The sequence below is a fragment of the Coenobita brevimanus genome, chromosome 48, assembly GCF_032717465.1.
Source record: "Coenobita brevimanus isolate Jiangsu-jjx chromosome 48, ASM3271746v2, whole genome shotgun sequence".
NCBI classification, from domain to species: Eukaryota; Metazoa; Arthropoda; class Malacostraca; order Decapoda; family Coenobitidae; genus Coenobita; species Coenobita brevimanus.
Window position 1 is genome coordinate 762,735 of NC_137001.1, and position 17,663 is coordinate 780,397.

Consider the following 17,663-nt stretch of genomic DNA (forward strand, 5'->3'; position numbering starts at 1 on the left):
CATCACAGTAATTGCAATAATAATAAAAATAAAACACTTCTTGCCAGTCTCCTATGATTATGTTATGATATTCCAGTGTTTATGTTAGACTTAAGCGAAACAGAAACGATGTGAGAAAATCATGACACTATCAAACTTCATGAATTACTTTTATTACCACTTACTTTTGTAAAGCTTATTGATATAATGTCATGAGTCATTTCATAGCATAGCTGCAGAATTTGCAACCGCAACAATGTTTGATAACTAATGCGCTTAGCATCATGACTTCTCTGATTATCGCAAAAATATCACTAAATCACTTGTATTTTATCACAGTAATTCACAATATAATATAAAATAACACTTTCAGCCACTCTCGTATGATTTCAGTACGATTTGGGTGTGTATTGTTTCGTATTATTTACCAGAGTGAGGGGGGGGGGCAGTTAACCGGTTTATACCAGCTCATCGAGGGGGACGAGAGAGAGGGGGAGGGGGAGGACAGCAAACCGGTTTAAACCAGCTCATTGAGGGGGACGAGAGAGAGAGAGAGGGGATGGGCAGCAAACCGGCATAGACCAGCACATCGAAGGTACATGGAAGAAAGAAATACTCCCAGCCAGCCCATCCTAACTTTTCCCCTGATGAATTAATGGCATTAATAAATCAAGTGGCCAAAAGGAAGAGTGTTATATTTGATTCACTGGATAATGTCATCACTAAAACAGCCATGAACTGTGCCTGAGATAATGTTACATTTGCAGTGAATAGTGTCAGCAGAGTTCAGTGAGATAAAATGCTGTAGTGAATCTGACCCCGGTACTGTATCCACCTGCGGATATTCAAAACCAATTATGTTATATCCACCCGCGGATATTTAAAACCATTTATGTTATATCCACCTGCGGATATTTAAAACCATTTATGTTGTATCCACCTGCGGATATTTAAAACCATTTATGTTGTATCCACCTGCGGATATTTAAAACCATTTATGTTATATCCACCCGCGGATATTTAAAACCGTGTACGTTAAAAACACAAATGTTAAGGGATGACTGCACCCACATATGGAAATGTTTATAATGATAAGTTGTAGTTTTAGTCCAACTTAAACCCTCTTCAAGTATGAATAGAAGACATACTATATGTGATTATGGTCTGCTTGTATTCATACAGAAAATGTCCAGTTTGGGCCAAGACTGTTTTATCTTTTCAATAAAAATTTCTCTCTATCTTGTACAGAGAAGTTCTTCAGTTTAATACTGTAGTTCATAGCACTGCATAATTGAGAAAAATATCTACTTTTTGTTGTTGTTGTTGTTTTTGGAGAGCTATAATTTGTGTGCTTGCTGATTCCAGATATGGTGTGGCATTGGTTGGGGTTCGGCCGGAGGATCTTCCAGAGTTCTATGAGGACACCATCCTGCTCAACCCTGGCCCCCGTCACATCATGAAGAAGACAGACACATGTTTTTACATGAGTATAACAAAGGAAGAGAACAGTGCTTTTGTGGTTGGCACTGCAGAGGGCACCAGTGATGGGGCCCAGCCCTCCTCAGACTCTGCTGCCACCAAAGATTCTGAGAAAGGACAGCTTGGTGGGGGTGACAGGCAAACAGACAGGGAGGACCACATAGCCAAGCCACAAACAGGTAGGTTACCAGTGGTTCAGGTTATCATGTATGGTTCATGTTTTTTTTTTCCGCTCTTAACAAGTCTTTGCTATATGTCACATTTTTAAAACTTATTTGTATTTCATATATACCCTCTCATGGTTGGGACAGCTGTGGTTTTTTCATCCTGGTAATGCCAGATGTTTTTTTTTTTCAGCTTGGAGATAGTACTAGGAGCCTGCGAGAGTTAATCCGTTAACTGCTCTATACAGCCTGGGCTGTTTCGAGTGTGGCTGCTCAATACAGCCCTGGCTGTGCAGGTGAATTTCGAATATAGTGTCATGGTGACCAAGGCCGACCCATGCAAGTATGTTTGAGCCTTCAAAACTGAAACCGAAACTGAAAAAGAAAACAAAAACCATACATTTCAATAGGGAATCAGACACTTCGATGTTCATCCACAGCTTTACCAAGGCAAATATTGAGCTAATATTTCCTTACTATATACTTTGGCGTGTGTTCTCTCAATTCCTAAGACAAAATTTGGCCATTAGGTAATTTCATTTTTACCCCTATGTCTGCGCAACACGGACACCTCCAAAAAACCGCCATGAGCAGTTAACGGGTTAATAGTGTATAGTAGAACGTACAGTATGACCCTCGATAATTTAGAGTTGAATATTTTAAAATTGAGATTCTAATTTACTCGTATCATTTGCTAACTCTTTCATGTTGGGGACAAAGAACTATTACGAACATTGTATGGGCAATCCAACTCACTCACTCGCTTCTCATAATGTGCTGACATACATAACTGTCCTCGAGGACACTTCCTATATCATCTGTATACCCAACAAGAGTGTCCTTGGCTCGAATAGCCTAGTTACCAATAAAGAAAATGCAGAGCTGCCTCCTCTCGCTCTGTGGCGGCAATGGGCGGTGAAATCTATGGGCATTACTCTGAAGTTTTCAGCCGCCTGCTCAGGGAGAATTGACCTCAAAATCAACCTAAATGGCTTCTGTGAGTGTTTTATGGTTGTTCTCTGTGTTTTCTCATCAGTTCTAACCTATCTACCAAAAAAAAAAAAAAAAAAAAAAAAAGTTGAAAATTGGCCAGTACCATGGCTCCATGAGGGTCCAAAGTCTGCTTGCACTTGGTGAGTTAATGGTAAATGCACAGACAATGTTGCATCCATTGTGCCACCTCTCCATGCCTTCCCTCGTGCTACACGGGCATCCAGTAGCGCTCATGACTGGAATGTCATATTGCAGAACTTCTGCCTATCAGAATTCTTTTATTCCCCAAACTGCATCTCTCTGGATCTCGCTTCCCCAGGGCTGTTTCCTCCCAAACTTCAACCTACAGCTGTTCAAGTCCAACTGTTACCGATTTTTAATGAATGGAGGATGTCAGCAATCTGGTGTATGGATTATTTTTTTATTAATTTGTATCAGATAGAGCCAGGATTCTGGGGGCTTGAATGATGAGTGAATGGAAGCATGGCCCAGTAGATTGGGCAAATTTGGGCTATCTGGATGTTGCTACTCTTCATCCTGCCCTAGGGTGGTGGAGGTCTGGGTGATGATGGTGATGATGATGATTTTTCTTCCTCTGTTCTGTTATTGAAAAAAAAAAAAAAAGTCCATGGAGAGAAAAGGAGGAACTATCTATCTATCTATAGCCTGATGCCCTAATCCCGCAAAGGGTGGCCGCAGACAGAACGCCTCCAAGTCGCTCTGTCACCCACCATTTGACTACCTTCCCCCAACTCACTCCCCCCTCCCTGGTATACCTCTCAACTCCATCCCTCCACCTCATCCTCGGTCTACTCCTCCCTCTCCCTCCCTCCACCTCATCCTCGGTCTACTCCTCCCTCTCCCTCCCTCCACCTCACCTACATACACCCTCTTAGTCAGCCTTTCATTCTCCATTCTTTCCACATGTCCAAACCACCTCAGTGTATTTCTCCTAACCTTCTCAACCACATCCACATTCACCCCACAACGTTCCTTCACTTCTTCATTCGTCAACCTGTCCCTCCATGTCACTCCACATGCTCCTCTCAAGTAGCTCATTTCCACTGCTCTCACTCTTGACTTGCTCCCCTCTTGCAAGGTCCACGCCTCGCTTCCATACGTCAGGGTAGGGATCACAATACTATCATGCAGTGACTTCTTAACTTCCATACTCACCTCCCTATTTCTCATCACTGCTTTCAGTGAACCAACAACCTTCCTTCCCTGCTGTACCCTTTCACGCACTTCATCCCCCAAAATTCCATCCTAACTCATCACACTACCCAAGTACTTGAATGCACTCACATTCTCCATATCCTCACCATCCAACCTCACTGCACACTCTGTGACTTCATTCCTCTCAAACACCATAACTTTACTTTTGTTTACATTAACTTTCAGCTTCCTCCTCCTACACACTGTCCCAAATTCATTCACCAAACCATGCAACTCCCATTCATCTTCACCCAACAGTACTGTATCGTCAGCAAACAGCAACACCGGAATCTTCCAAATCTCACCTTCATTCATTAGAGCCACCCCCACATCCACTGCCCTACCTTGCACCTCCTTTACTACCCCATCCATGTATACATATTAAACAGCCATGGAGACATCACAGAACCCTGTTTCAGTCCCACATTGAGATCAAAGAACTCACTCAGCTCACCATCCACTCGCACCGTAGCCCTAGCTCCCTCGTACATACTCTTCACAGCACTCAACAATTTCCCCTCCACTCCATAGATTCTTAATACCTTCCACATACCTTGCCTATCTATTCTGTCATAAGCTTTCTTCAAGTCCATGAAGGCAGCATACACTTTCTTTCCCTTCTCTAGGTACTTCTCCACTAAACATCTTAGAATAAATATCTGATCTACACACCCTCTTCCCTTCCTAAATCCCCCTTGTTCTTCTCTAACTAACTCCTCTGTCATATGCCTATCAATGAGTATTCTACCATATATTTTACCAGTCACACTAAGAAAGCAAATACCCCTATGGTTATCACATACTTCTCTCTCCCCTTTTCCTTTGTATAAAGGAACAATTATACCTGATTTCCAGTCCTCTAGAACCCTTCCCTCTTCCCAAGCCAATCTACACAACTTCCATATCCACTCCACAACAATCTCATGCCCATACCTCAGCATTTCACCACACACTTCATCAATTCCTGGGGCCTTTCCCAACTTATCTTCTTCATCGCTTCCACTACTTCCGCCCTACTGATCTCTTCCTCCCTCCTCTCATCTCTTCTTCTCCCAGCCATTCCCCAACCACTTATACTCGCACTGCTCTCACTCTCTACATTCAACAAATCCTCAAAGTGCTCCTTCCATCTCCTCAGTTTCTCTCTCTTCTCCACCAACAATCTATTATTCCTATCTTTCACTCCCCTACTATTTCCCCTTTCACACTGCCTTACTTTCTTTACTTCCTTCCAAAACAGTTTCTTACTCTCCCTCCATTTCACACTCAGATTCCTCCCAGACTCTTCATCCACTTTCTTCTTACTCTCCTTCACCAGTCTCTTCACCTCCCTTCTCCTGCTCACTTATACCTCTCTCTTCTCTCTCTCATCTTCCCCCTTACCTGTACTCGCTAGCCATTCACTATATGCCTTCTTCTTTTGTTCCACAGCTCGTTTCACCTCATCATTCCACCATGCTGTCCCTTGCACATCCCTGCATCTCCTCCTCACTCCACAAAGCACCTCACACGCTGCGCCTATCTCTACCTCGAATATCTTACATATGTCTTCCACCCCTTCCATCTGCTGTAACTCATACCTTCCCAATCTTTCTTCCACTATGCTCTTATACAGCAACAAAACTCTTTTGCCACTAACTCCTGTAAATTCCCTCTTTTTTTGCTGGAAGTTAAGGTAATTGATATTTAGTTGTATGTCTCCAAGCTGCATGTTGAAGGTGGTGTGCATCCAGTGTGGGTCTGTGTTGTAGGTGTCATGTTTGTGTGCTGAAGCGGAGTTGTGTTAGTGGTTGTGTATGTAGGGAGGTTGTTGGAGAGAGTGGGGAAATTGGGTTTGCTATGACAGGAAAAGTGTTTGTGGATGTGTTGTATCTATCACATACCCATTGGCTGTGGTGTTGTTTGGTATTTATAAGTGTAGTGCATGTGGTGTGCATCCATTCTTTGCAAGAAGTTCACTGAATAGATCCACGTGTTCAGCTGGGCAAATGTATGTCTCCTCGTAATACATGCATTTATTAATTATATTTTGGCTACTCCTGGATGACTTTCTTTAGCAGAGTAAAATCCAGTTGGTGAAAGGGTTACTTGAGACAGTTTGTAAGTATTCTATCTACTGAGGAGTTACTCATGATGAATAAAATAATCTGTTGTTATCCCAAATAAATACTCAAGTGTGTCCACTGACCAGGAGAGGCCTAATGTCTTGTATCTTTGCACCTGTCTGTAGGTAAATACCTTAATTCTGGAAGGAGTGGCCACAGATGATCCCCTCCATGCGAGACACCTTAGTTCTGGAAGGTATGACCACAAATAAATCACCTCCATGCCATATAAAAAGCAAGATGCTGTGATTCCAGGAGGGGTGGTCATAAACGAATTGCCTCTGTGCTATATAGAAAGTCAGATGCCATGATTCTGGAAGGGATGGCCACAAGTGAATCTGCATCATGCCATATAGAAATAAAATTGAGGGGTCAGTCATTCAGGATTCAGATACACATACAAACCTTGTAGTTATCTGGCTCGTTTAACTTGGTAACTTTTTATAACCTGCCGCGCCGGACACTTTTAGCCCTATGTGTCACCCCTGTGCCGGCCAATATTAGATTTTTTTTTTGGCTAAAATGATAGATTTTGATATGAAAAAAACGAATATGACCATTAAAAAAAAAAAACTTACCGGAGGTCAGAAGTTTGTTTTTTGTAGTCTCATTGCTCACCAGCAGGTGTGTGCATGCGGGGAATCCCCAGCAGGGGTGAGAGAAAACCCGTTTTCTATGCAAGGTAAACTCAGTTACTCTTACCAACATGACACAGGGAAGGTATAGGAATGTTCTTTACACCTTTCTGTCCACTTCACACTCACTTTTTTTTTTCTTAGTTTTCCATAAAGAAAGCATCTTTTTTTTCGCAAATAAATCACTTACTGCTGCAACACTATACGTATCACTGTGAATGCATTATCTTACAGGTACGAGAAAATATGCACAACTTAACTTCACAATGTACAGCCCTTTCACTTACGATAAATTATTTACAACAGGCCGATGCATGCAAGCATGTTGGAGCCTTTAAAAACGAAACGATTAAAAAAGAAACGATGCCTTCAGTATACACAGACATTATAAGAGTATTTTTGAGCATCTCATTGTGAATACATCATATTAAATTTAGGAGAACATATGTAAAACTTTACTCCACTACATTCAGTCCTTACACTTACGAGAAAATATTTACTTATAATACTTTCTGAGTTTTTTTTTCCATACTTACAACACTTTTTGGGCATCTTTTGTTGCTCGTGATTACCACACTATTATTACTCAATAGTTAGCGAGAATGTGGTACTCCTCAAAGCATGAGAATATACACAGTCCTACGTCACACTCTGCACACATATACCTTGAGTCCTTCCGCTGAGTATGTGGCCTTACAATGCTGTTCGCACACACGTCACACCTCCGCTGGGGATTTTGACGCATTGCACTTGGAGGGACTATCCTGAGGAAGTGTTTAGCAGTGAGGCAGATAGGTGTAGCGGCGGTGAGCAGCATTACTATCTTCCCCATATTCCCCACTATCTCCTGCACCAGCTCACGAATGTATCCCTTGAAGGTCTCGTGGATGCTAGTGGTATGTGCTTGGAGATAGTGAGTGTTGAGGATGGTGATGTCAAGCAGATGGAAGAATAATTTCTCATACCACTTCATCGTGAGCCTGGCACAGTCCGTGCTGGAAATCATGGCATCCGATTGATTCACCTGTCGCATGTTCACATTGTAGGCTAAGACAGGTTCTGGTTTCCAGACATGGCGCTGCCCTTCTGCCCTGTAATCTATGCTGTCTGTGCGGTGTACAAGGGGCCAATGATCAGACGAGAGGAGGAATACTTCACGGTTGTGGTGCCATGCTGTCTCGAGGATATTATTCAACTTGTAGAGCTTCCTGTCCACCTTCACCATGTGCCGACGGTCCTTCTTTACAGTGCCGCACAGACCAGTTTCTTGCAGGTGAAGGTACCTGGCAAGAGGGGGGCTTGTGTACCAATTATCCAAGTAGAGGACGTGTCCACAATGAAGGTATTCCTCGATCATTATTTTTACCATAGCCCCTGAGAGTCCCAAGCGTCTATCTTCTGTGATGTTCGTCTGAACACCTGTGTGCAGGACTATGTCCTGCACGTTTGGCTGTCTTTTGTATTTTTTTTTTTCTTGGAAGGAACGGTTTGTGGGCTCCTGGCCTTTGGTTCCTTCTTTCTTACATAAAAAAAAGAAAAATAACAAGTCTTACAGTCGCACATCATGAAGATTTTGAAGTCAAACCTGTGTCTTTTGCTGCGGATATACTAACAGAAAACGATATTACCTCTCCATAGCACGAGACTCTCATCTATGATGAGGTCTCGGTATGGAGAGGAGGTACGGAATTTCTCTCGAAGGTAATAAAAAACTAGACATATCCTCCTCATCCTGTACGTGTTGTTAGCATTAGCTGGGTCAAGGGTGTCAAAAAAATGTAGGTGGCTCATGATGTACTGAAATCTATTCCTCCTCCTCCCCATCACCTTGCCAAAAAATAGTTGTCATTAATGGATTCACAGTCCAATTGGAAGGAAGCTGATTCTTTAAAATATCCCCATTAAAAGCACAAGTGCTAGGAACACAGACATCTCACTCAGTGTCACGTCAGGTTCGAACAATCCACTGCGTGGTGTCAGTGTCGTTCCTCCATGTCCAAATGCTACAAAGGCGTTTGTTAGGGGAACAGTGTTCAATACAAAGTCCACAGGGAAGTAGTTCCTAAAAAAGTCCAGCCTACTTGAACTATGGTTTAGCTCAGGAACATTACACCCGGCCTCATTCTCGTGGGTGAATGGGTGAACGTGGGGGACAAAGTCACTCCCGTCCTCCCACTTCCATGTCGTTTTCTTCTCAACATCATCATCGCTTCCATTGTCCTCAGGCCGTGGGGAAGCATGGGGAAGTGTGGGGAATGGGGGAAGAGTTTCACTTGAGGTGCTGGGTGTGGGGAAGGCAGGAAGACTTTGTTGTGAGGTACTAGGCTGAGCTGGGTCAAGTGGGGGCGAGGTAGAGCACGTGCGAGATGACTCACTCTCCACCAACAATGGAACTTTCCCAAATCGTCCCCTCTTCCTCCTCACACTTTCCTCCTCACGTAGGGAAATCCTAGCGCTTCCCCAACCACCCATGAACTGCTGAACTATCTTCCTCCTTGCCTTTCTCCTCATCGTCATGATGTGCAAGACGACAACGTGCAGGTGGCCTCCTTCCACGTATTGCCCTAGCATACCCCACATACCTTGATGTTCGTGGTGAGGGAATTTCGTCATCACTGCTACTTTCCTCCTCAGGCTGTACGTAGTCTTTATCCTGCACGTCGTTGTCATCCATGTCACTTTCTCCAGTGTAAGGGACCTTCAGGAGCTGAATCTCCTCGTTTGAGAGACCGCAGCAAGACATCACTGCACTGTATGACAGACACAAGCAGAGTGAGGCTGAGTGAGCGTGAGGAGGGAGCACGTGGGTGTATGGGCCTGACTGCCTGAGGACAGATAGAGGAAGGGTTGCCCTACAAGCACACCAATTTTTGTGCGTGTAGCTTGAAAAATGCGGTCACAATGAATTTTTGAAATTTAAGCCATTTTAAAACGGCACTGGCACTGACCAAGGTATTACATCAGACCATTTTAAAATGGCACTGGTATGCGGCGGGTTAAGGAAAGCTTAAGAGATGGGAAGATTCTGCAGCCTTCTTCCACATATGCTCCCAGAAAACCCAAATCTTCTTCCTTTGTCCTTGCTGCAAACCTACATCTTCCCTTGTCCTTCCTGCAGACCAATATCTTCCCTCCTTATCCTTCTTGCAAATTCAAATCTTCATCCCATGTCCCTCCTGCAGACCCTACTCTTTACTGATATAAAGTAAGTTTCTTCCAAGATTCGTTTTACAGGGAGGGCAAGAAAAGGAAATTGCAGAATCTTGCCATATTTCACATACTTCCTGCAAAAACAAGTCTGAGCTATAAAGGGAAGCTGTCTGTTTGGTACTGAATGTGTCCCCATGGCCATATTCTGGGTGCATAGGAGGCTTCATAGGACCTCATTTTAATTTATTTTGCATATTGCCCCTTCTCATTTCTGTGTTGCTGTGTTATTTATATTTTTTAATACCAGCAAAGTTTGCTTCAAGAACACACATGGTGGTACTGAGGTGTAGTGTACAGAATAAATCACTGAGGAAGAAATGCTATGTTACTTTGTATATGGTCAATAAACTGGTAAGGAAAAAGTGCCAGGAACCCTTCTGAACACAGAAAAATATGAATATATGACAAATTCAGTCTGGTTATTATTATTATTATAATTATGATCTCTATTTTATCATCTTACCAGCCTGTTTAGTCATTGTTATTTTCATTTGTTCACTCTCATCATCATCTCCTGCCTTCCATATTCCTTTCCCACCCTCCCAACTCTCACACCCATTTGCTTAGACCTTAATATCAGGAACAAGAAGACTGACTCCAATATCCGATGATAATTTCTTAACCCCTTAACCGCGGGCTTGTTTTGCTCTGTCTTGCGCATCCCGCGGGCATATTCGGACTCCGACAGACTCTCAAAAAATATTTGCCAAAAATCAGTTATTAGTCCTAGAATATTAAAATTACATATGCTTATGGCACATACCTTCAGCTTTCTTCTGGGATGTTTGTTGAACCTTCGTCGAGTACCGTAGGACTTGTGGAGACCTCTGAAGTTGGGTAATGAAGTCTCCACTTTACACTTCCCGACAACCCGTAATATGATTACCACAGCCAGATATTATCACTAGAAACACTATTCTATGATTATCAAGTAGTTTGGAATCCATACTCCCCCCAAAAAACACTGTGAAAGCAATGAAAATTACGAGCGCGTATGACCTTCCCACTTGCGCTAGTTCGCCGCAGGTATTGTCATTTATTATTCAAACAAACACTCACCCTTTATATTCCTGTTATTATATAACATATATATCTGCAGTCTTTATCCATAAGTTTCCTTCAGTAGTATTAGTATATTGTCACTGAAGTCATTCAATTTTTCATTCAGTAAAATACGTAGAGAGCCTTCCCAAATTCCTTCCCTTGCTGCACTAAGGGCTCCTTTCCTTTGGAGCTAGGGATAACTTGGGACACTGAAGCACTCGTACTAGGAGTTTCTGGCACGATTTCCTCATCCGGCTCATCCCACGAGTCACCCGAAGGATCATAGTCACTATCCATCATTATCATTAATAATTCGGCTAGTTCATGTTCCACTGCAGAGTCACTTAGTCCTTTCCTGCTACCCACACGAGTTTTTCTGGGGGTAGAGGTCACGGGGCCCTTTGCAATGGGCGCAGAAGCGGCAGAAATGGCAGGGCGCGAGTGCGACATGCTTTGACCACAGAGGAGGACAAGGAACTGAATGGCGCGGCTTATCTGAGAAGGCAAGGGTTGACAGTGACAATGGGGCTGACAGTTGCTAACTTACATGCTAAGAAATTATTGGTAGGAAATCTCGGCAATACATAAAGAAATAGGTAGTTCCAGATGACTGTAAATGTCACTTAGGCTTCTCCCTTCCTTTCTTATATATATTTTTATTACGGAAATAGATTACAAGGCATAATTCAAAGGGGAAATTACCGTGGGAATTTAGCGAACAAGTGCATGTGAGGTATTGTCAGGTGATAATTAGCCAATTCTAGGTGTATACCAATTATATTATTTTATATAAGTATAGGGCATAGGGCTTATTTCAATGGATGAAATCAGTGGAAAAATCCAGGGAAGATTTGCTTTAGCGCAGTGTGGCAGGGCGGGTGATAGGAAAGGGTGAAGGAGGTGAGGTAAGGAGGGGTGAGAGGGTACTGGAGGGGAGGTAGGGAGGGGAGTCAAGAATGGAGGAAAATGGCTAAATTGTCAACAATGGATGGGAGTACAGATGAGATTAGGAGTACTGACTATTGGTGGACAGTAGCAGTACATGCTAAAAAATGATTAGTAGGAATTTTAGAAAATACAGAAAAAAGTAGGTAGTTCCAGGTGAATGTAAATGTCACTTAGGCTTCTCCCTTCCTTTCTTATATATATTTTTATTACGAGAATAGATTATACGGCATATTTTAAAGGGGAAATTTCCGTGGGAAAATAGCGAACGAGTGCACGTGAGGTGTTGTCAGGTGATAATTAGCCAAATCAAGGTGCATAGCCCTATCACTTACCTTATTTCTTTTTGGTATATATTATTTTGTATAAGAATAGGGCATAGGGCTTATTTCAATGGATGAAATCAGTGGAACAGGGAAAAATGGCTAAACTGTCAACAATGGATGGGAGTACAGATGAGATTTGGAGTGCTGACTAGTGTTGGACATTGGCAGTACTGATAGATGATACAAACCACCACTTGTAAGCCCGGGAAAATTCAAAATAACACAGAATCACAAAAGTGACGCCCCGCGGTATGATCCATTGTGCCCGAGCGTCATGAAAGTGACGCTCCGCGGTTAAGGGGTTAACCCTTACACCGCGGGCTTGTTTTGCTTTGACTTGCGACTCCCGTGGGCATATTCGCGCTCCGACAGACTCTCTAAAAATATTTGCCAAAAATCAGTTATTAGTCCTACAGTTGAAGAAAAAAAGGCTGGCCGGGTAGATGGCCAGCCAGCCTTTTTTTCCTGATTAGGCACCATGTAGTAACGGTTAAGAAAAAAATGCCCCAGGGAAAATTGGCTACATGGCAACTTTCCGCCATCTCTCACTCATCACTCAGTGACTATAGATGATAGACATCGTGTCTCAGTGTCAATTAATACGTTACTGCGAGTGGGTGGCCGCCCTCCCACACTCCGAGAATTTGTTGGTGTTTGCCTTGCAAAATTGCGTGTGACACCCATACCTCATGAGTGGGAAGCCTCTCGATCGTGACACAAGGGTCAGGGTGATTCAGTGTCATGAATTAGGCCTTCAAACGAAGGATATAGTGAATGAGACTGGTGTGAGTGAGCGACGAACACTGGTGTGAGTGAGCGAAGTGTTCGTCGCTTGGTTGCAAAGTTTCATGCATCTGGCAGCGCTGTTGTTCCTAAGCCTGCTAAGAGTACTGGGAGACCAACGAAAATAAGCAAAACTTCGCTCAGAGTTCTGAAGCGGAGCGTGGATGTCACTCCCACCCTTACGGCAAGGAAACTTAAGGAAGAAAACCCCCAGCTACTTGGTGATGTGACAGTTAGAACAGTGTCAGGCGCTCTGCACAGGCGTCTCGGTTACAGAAAAGTGGCGGCACGTCGTAAACCCGCTTTAAATGAACAGCAAAGGCAAGCTCGAAAGGCATTTGCTAAGAAATACTTGAAGTGGCCATTAGAAAAATGGCGTAGTGTCCTCTGGACTGATGAGTCACAGTTCCTTGTGAGTGACACGAAGGGAAAGAAGGTGTGGGTGAGGAAGGGTGTTAATAAGAATGACCCCAAGTATTGCGCCCTTACAGTAAAACACCCTATATCACTTATGGTATGGGCTGCTTTTGGATATGGGGGTAAGGGGCCGCTAGTGGTGCTTCAAAAGAATCTTATGGTAAACCAGCAAGTGTATCTTAAGATCTTGGAGGAATATTTGGGGGAGTGTTTCGCGAACAGTGGTGCCGAGATTCTCCAGCACGACGGGGCTCCAGCACACAGAGCAAATTCAGTAAAAAACTGGCTTCAAGTTAATGAGGTCGAGTATATTTCCGACTGGCCAAGCAACAGCCCAGACCTCAACCCCATAGAGAACTTGTGGGGTATCTTGAAGAGGGAGTTGAGGGAAAGAGACATCTCTACGGTGGAGAAATTAGAGGCAGAGTTGCGTGCCGCCTGGGATAGGATTCCCGCTTCTACGCTTCATCACCTGGCCGACTCTGTTCCAACTCGTCTTAGCAATATCAAGAAGACTGGTTTATTTTCAAATAAGTAGCCAGATGTTGGTGAGTGTTCCATGATTGTGTTTTGATGTTGTCTATACAACTTTGTGAATCATCTGGGGAGTTGGGGAGGGAGGGAAGGTTTATACGGTCATTGTAAGTTTAGGAAATGGCGACCCGGCCAGCCTTTTTTTCTTCGACTGTAGAATATTAAAATCACATATACTTATGGCACATACCTTCAGCTTTCTCCTTGGGTGTTTGTTGAGCCTTCGTCGAGTACCGGAAGACTTGTGGAGACCTCTGAAGTTGGGTAACGAAGTCTCCACTTTACACTTCCCGACAACTCGTAATATGATTACCACAGCCTAATATTATCACTAGAAACACTATTCTATGATTCTCAAATAGTTTGGAATCCATACTCCCCCCAAAAAATACTGTGAAAGCAATGAAAATTACGAGGGCGCATGACCATCCCACTTCCGATCGTTCGCTGCTAGTGTTGTCTATTATTCGTAAAAACACTCACAGTTTATATTTCTGTTACTATATAACACTTATATATATCTACAGTCCTTATCCATAAGTTTCCTTCAGTAATAGTAGTTTATTGTCACTGTAGGGATTCAATTTCTTTCAGTAAAATACGTAGCATTCACTTTCTCGTCCTGTATACTGGCATTGAGAGTGAATGTCACTTTCACCTTCACTCTCATAACTCATAGTACAGTATTCATACATGCTAGAGTGAAACTTTCACTTTCATTACTCCTAGTATATATACTCATATTCTTATAATACCACTCATTTAAATTTCTATTTCTATTTACGTTCTCTACTTTATTTACATTATTTACATTTCTATTTTATTTGCACTGTGTTATACACTGTCACGAAGTAACTTATAAAACTATTTTCCACTGTTCACTTATATTTACATTCATTGCTTTCTTGCTGTTTACACATTATTTACACTTTATTTACAATTCCACTTGCACTGTTTTACTCAATAAAAAGATCATAGTCACTCTCTATCATTTGTCAGCCCTTTACCGCTTTCCACACGAGGTTTAGGAGGGGGTAAAGGTCACAGGGCCCTTTGCATGGGGATATAAAGCGGCGGAAGTTAGCAGGAGCAAATCAGACATACTCCCACTTTCAAAGACGACAGTGAACTGATAGTGGTGGCCTCCTGCCGCCTGGCTAGGGTAGGTTCAATACTACCAACTTCAGCCCTATGAGACCTGCTAATATATAGCAATGATATAATTGGCAGGAAACCAAGACTATCTATCTATCTATCTATTGCCAGATGCCTCAATCCCGTTTGGGGTGGCCACAAACAAATCGCCTCCAAGTCGCCCTGTCCCCCGCCATTTCACTGCCCTGCTCCCAACTCACACCCCCCTCTCTCATATACCTCTCCACCCCATCCCTCCATCTCATCCTCGGCCTCCCCCTCCCTCTTTCCCCCTCCACCTCACTCATATACACTCTCTTCGTCAGTCTTTCACCCTCCATCCTCTCCACATGGCCAAACCACCTCAGTGTATTCCTCATAACGCTTCCTATCACATCCACATCCACACCACAACGTTCCTTTATATCCTCATTCGTCAGCCTGTCTCTCCACGTGACTCCACAGGCTCCTCTTAAATAACTCATTTCCACTGCTCTCACTCTTGACTTGTGTCCTTCCAACAATGTCCAAGCTTCACTTCCGTACGTTAGAGTTGGTATCACAATACTGTCATGTAGTAACTTTTTCACTTCCATGCTCACTTCCCTGTTTCTTATCACTGCTTTCAAGGAACCAGCAACCTTTCTTCACTGCTGTACCCTTTCAAGCACTTCACCCTCCAAACCTCCATCCTTACTCATCACACTACCCAAATACTTAAACGTACTCACATTTTCCAATTCCTCACCATCCAACCTCGCTGTACATTCACTAACTTCACCTCTCTCAAAGACCATCACTTTACTCTTCCCTACATTCACCTTTAGGTTCCGTTTCTTACACACTCTCTCAAACTCATCCACCAAGCCTTGCAGCTCCCCTTCTTCTTCACTCAACAACACAGTATCATCTGCAAACAACAGTACAGGGAGTTTCCAAACACTATCCTCTCTCACCAGGGCCACTCCAACATCCACTACCCTACCTTGTACCTCTTTTATTACCCCATCCATGTACAGATTGAACAACCATGGAGACATGACACATCCCTGTTTCAAACCAACTTTCAAAGAGAAAAATTCACTTAGTTCACCATCCACACGCACTGCAGCCTTCGCACCATCGTACATACTCTTCACAGCATTCAACAACTTCCCATCTACTCCATATATTCTTAACACTTTCCACAGTCCTTGTCTATCCACCCTGTCATATGCTTTCTCCAAATCCATGAAAGCCGCATACAACTTCTTTCCCTTCTCTAGAAACTTTTCCACGAAAGATCTAAGAATGAATATCTGATCTACACAACCTCTTCCCTTCCTAAAGCCTTCCTGTTCTTCTCCAACTAATTTCTCTGTTCTTTCTCTAACTCTGTCTATAAGTATCCTACCATACACTTTTCCTATTATACTAAGAAGACAAATGCCCCTATGATTACCACACACTTCTTTTTCCCCTTTTCCTTTGTACAAGGGAATAATTATACCTGACTTCCAATCCTCCGGGACTCTACCTTCCTCCCAGGCCAATCTGCACATCTTCCACATCCATTCTACTACTATCTCTCCCCCATGCTTCAGCATTTCACCACACACTCCATCAATTCCTGGGGCTTTCCCTGATTTAACTTTCTTCATTGCTTCCACAACTTCTATCCTGCTGATTTCTTCCTGTCTTCTCACCTCCCTCCTTCTCCCAGTCATTCCCCAGCCACTTATACACGCATTACTTCCATCCTCTACGTTCAACAATTCCTTAAAGTGTTCTCTCCATCTGCTCACTTTTTCTCCCTTCTCCACTAGTAATCTACCATTTTTATCTTTCACTCCCCTGCTAACTTCACTTCCACCCTGTCTTACTCTTTTCACTTCTCTCCAGAACATTTTCTTACAGTCTCTCCACTTTACACGCAAATTCCTTCCAAATTCCTCATCCACTCTCTTCTTATTCTCCCTTACCAATCTTTTCACCTCTCTCTTCCTTTCCACATATAACTCTCTCTTCCACCTCTCAACTTCATCCACGCCCCTATTTCTCATCCATTCATTGTATGCTTTCTTCTTTTGTGCCACAGCCTGTTTCACCTCTTCAGTCCACCACGCTGTTCCTTGCACCCCCCTCCGTCTTCTCTTCCTTCCACACACCACATCACATGCTGCACATATTTCTTCTGTAAATATCTTACACATACCTTCCACGTCTCCCATCTGCTCCAATTCATATTTGCCCAATCGTTCCTCCACTTCTCTCTTATACTCTGCCTTTTTCTCATCCTCTTGTAACCTTTCCACTCTCCTTGCAACTACTCCTTCCTCTCGTCTTTCCCTTCTTCTATTCCTCCATCTTACTTGGATCCTAATTCTGGCCACCACCAAGTAGTGGTCAGAAAGTCCACTCCCCCAACCTCTATAAACTCTTGCATCCTTTACACATCTTCGCATCCTTTCATCCACACACACATAATCAATCATTGCCTTCCTTTCATCCAGTTCACCATACACCATTCTCATCACTCGCCATGTATACCTGTGGATCATTTTATGCCTGAAGAGGGTATTGGCTATCACCAACCCCCTCCCAGCACAAATGTCCACTAACGCACTCCCATTCTCATCTATCTCAGCAGGCACACCCCACTCACCAACTATTCCATCCACCTTCACATTACCAACTTTACCATTCATATCACCAATCAAA

General features: G+C 43.2%; 1 protein-coding gene across 1 annotated transcript in view; it reads left to right on the plus strand.

Annotated features, from left to right (window-relative positions):
* Nucleotides 1-17,663, plus strand: part of LOC145399245 (potassium channel subfamily T member 2-like) — a 340,618-nt gene that overhangs the window by 149,671 nt on the left and 173,284 nt on the right. The window contains exon 13 of the mRNA XM_080271933.1: nt 1,345-1,637. Coding sequence (XP_080128059.1) covers nt 1,345-1,637 — 293 coding nt within the window. The remainder of the gene's footprint in view (nt 1-1,344; nt 1,638-17,663) is intronic.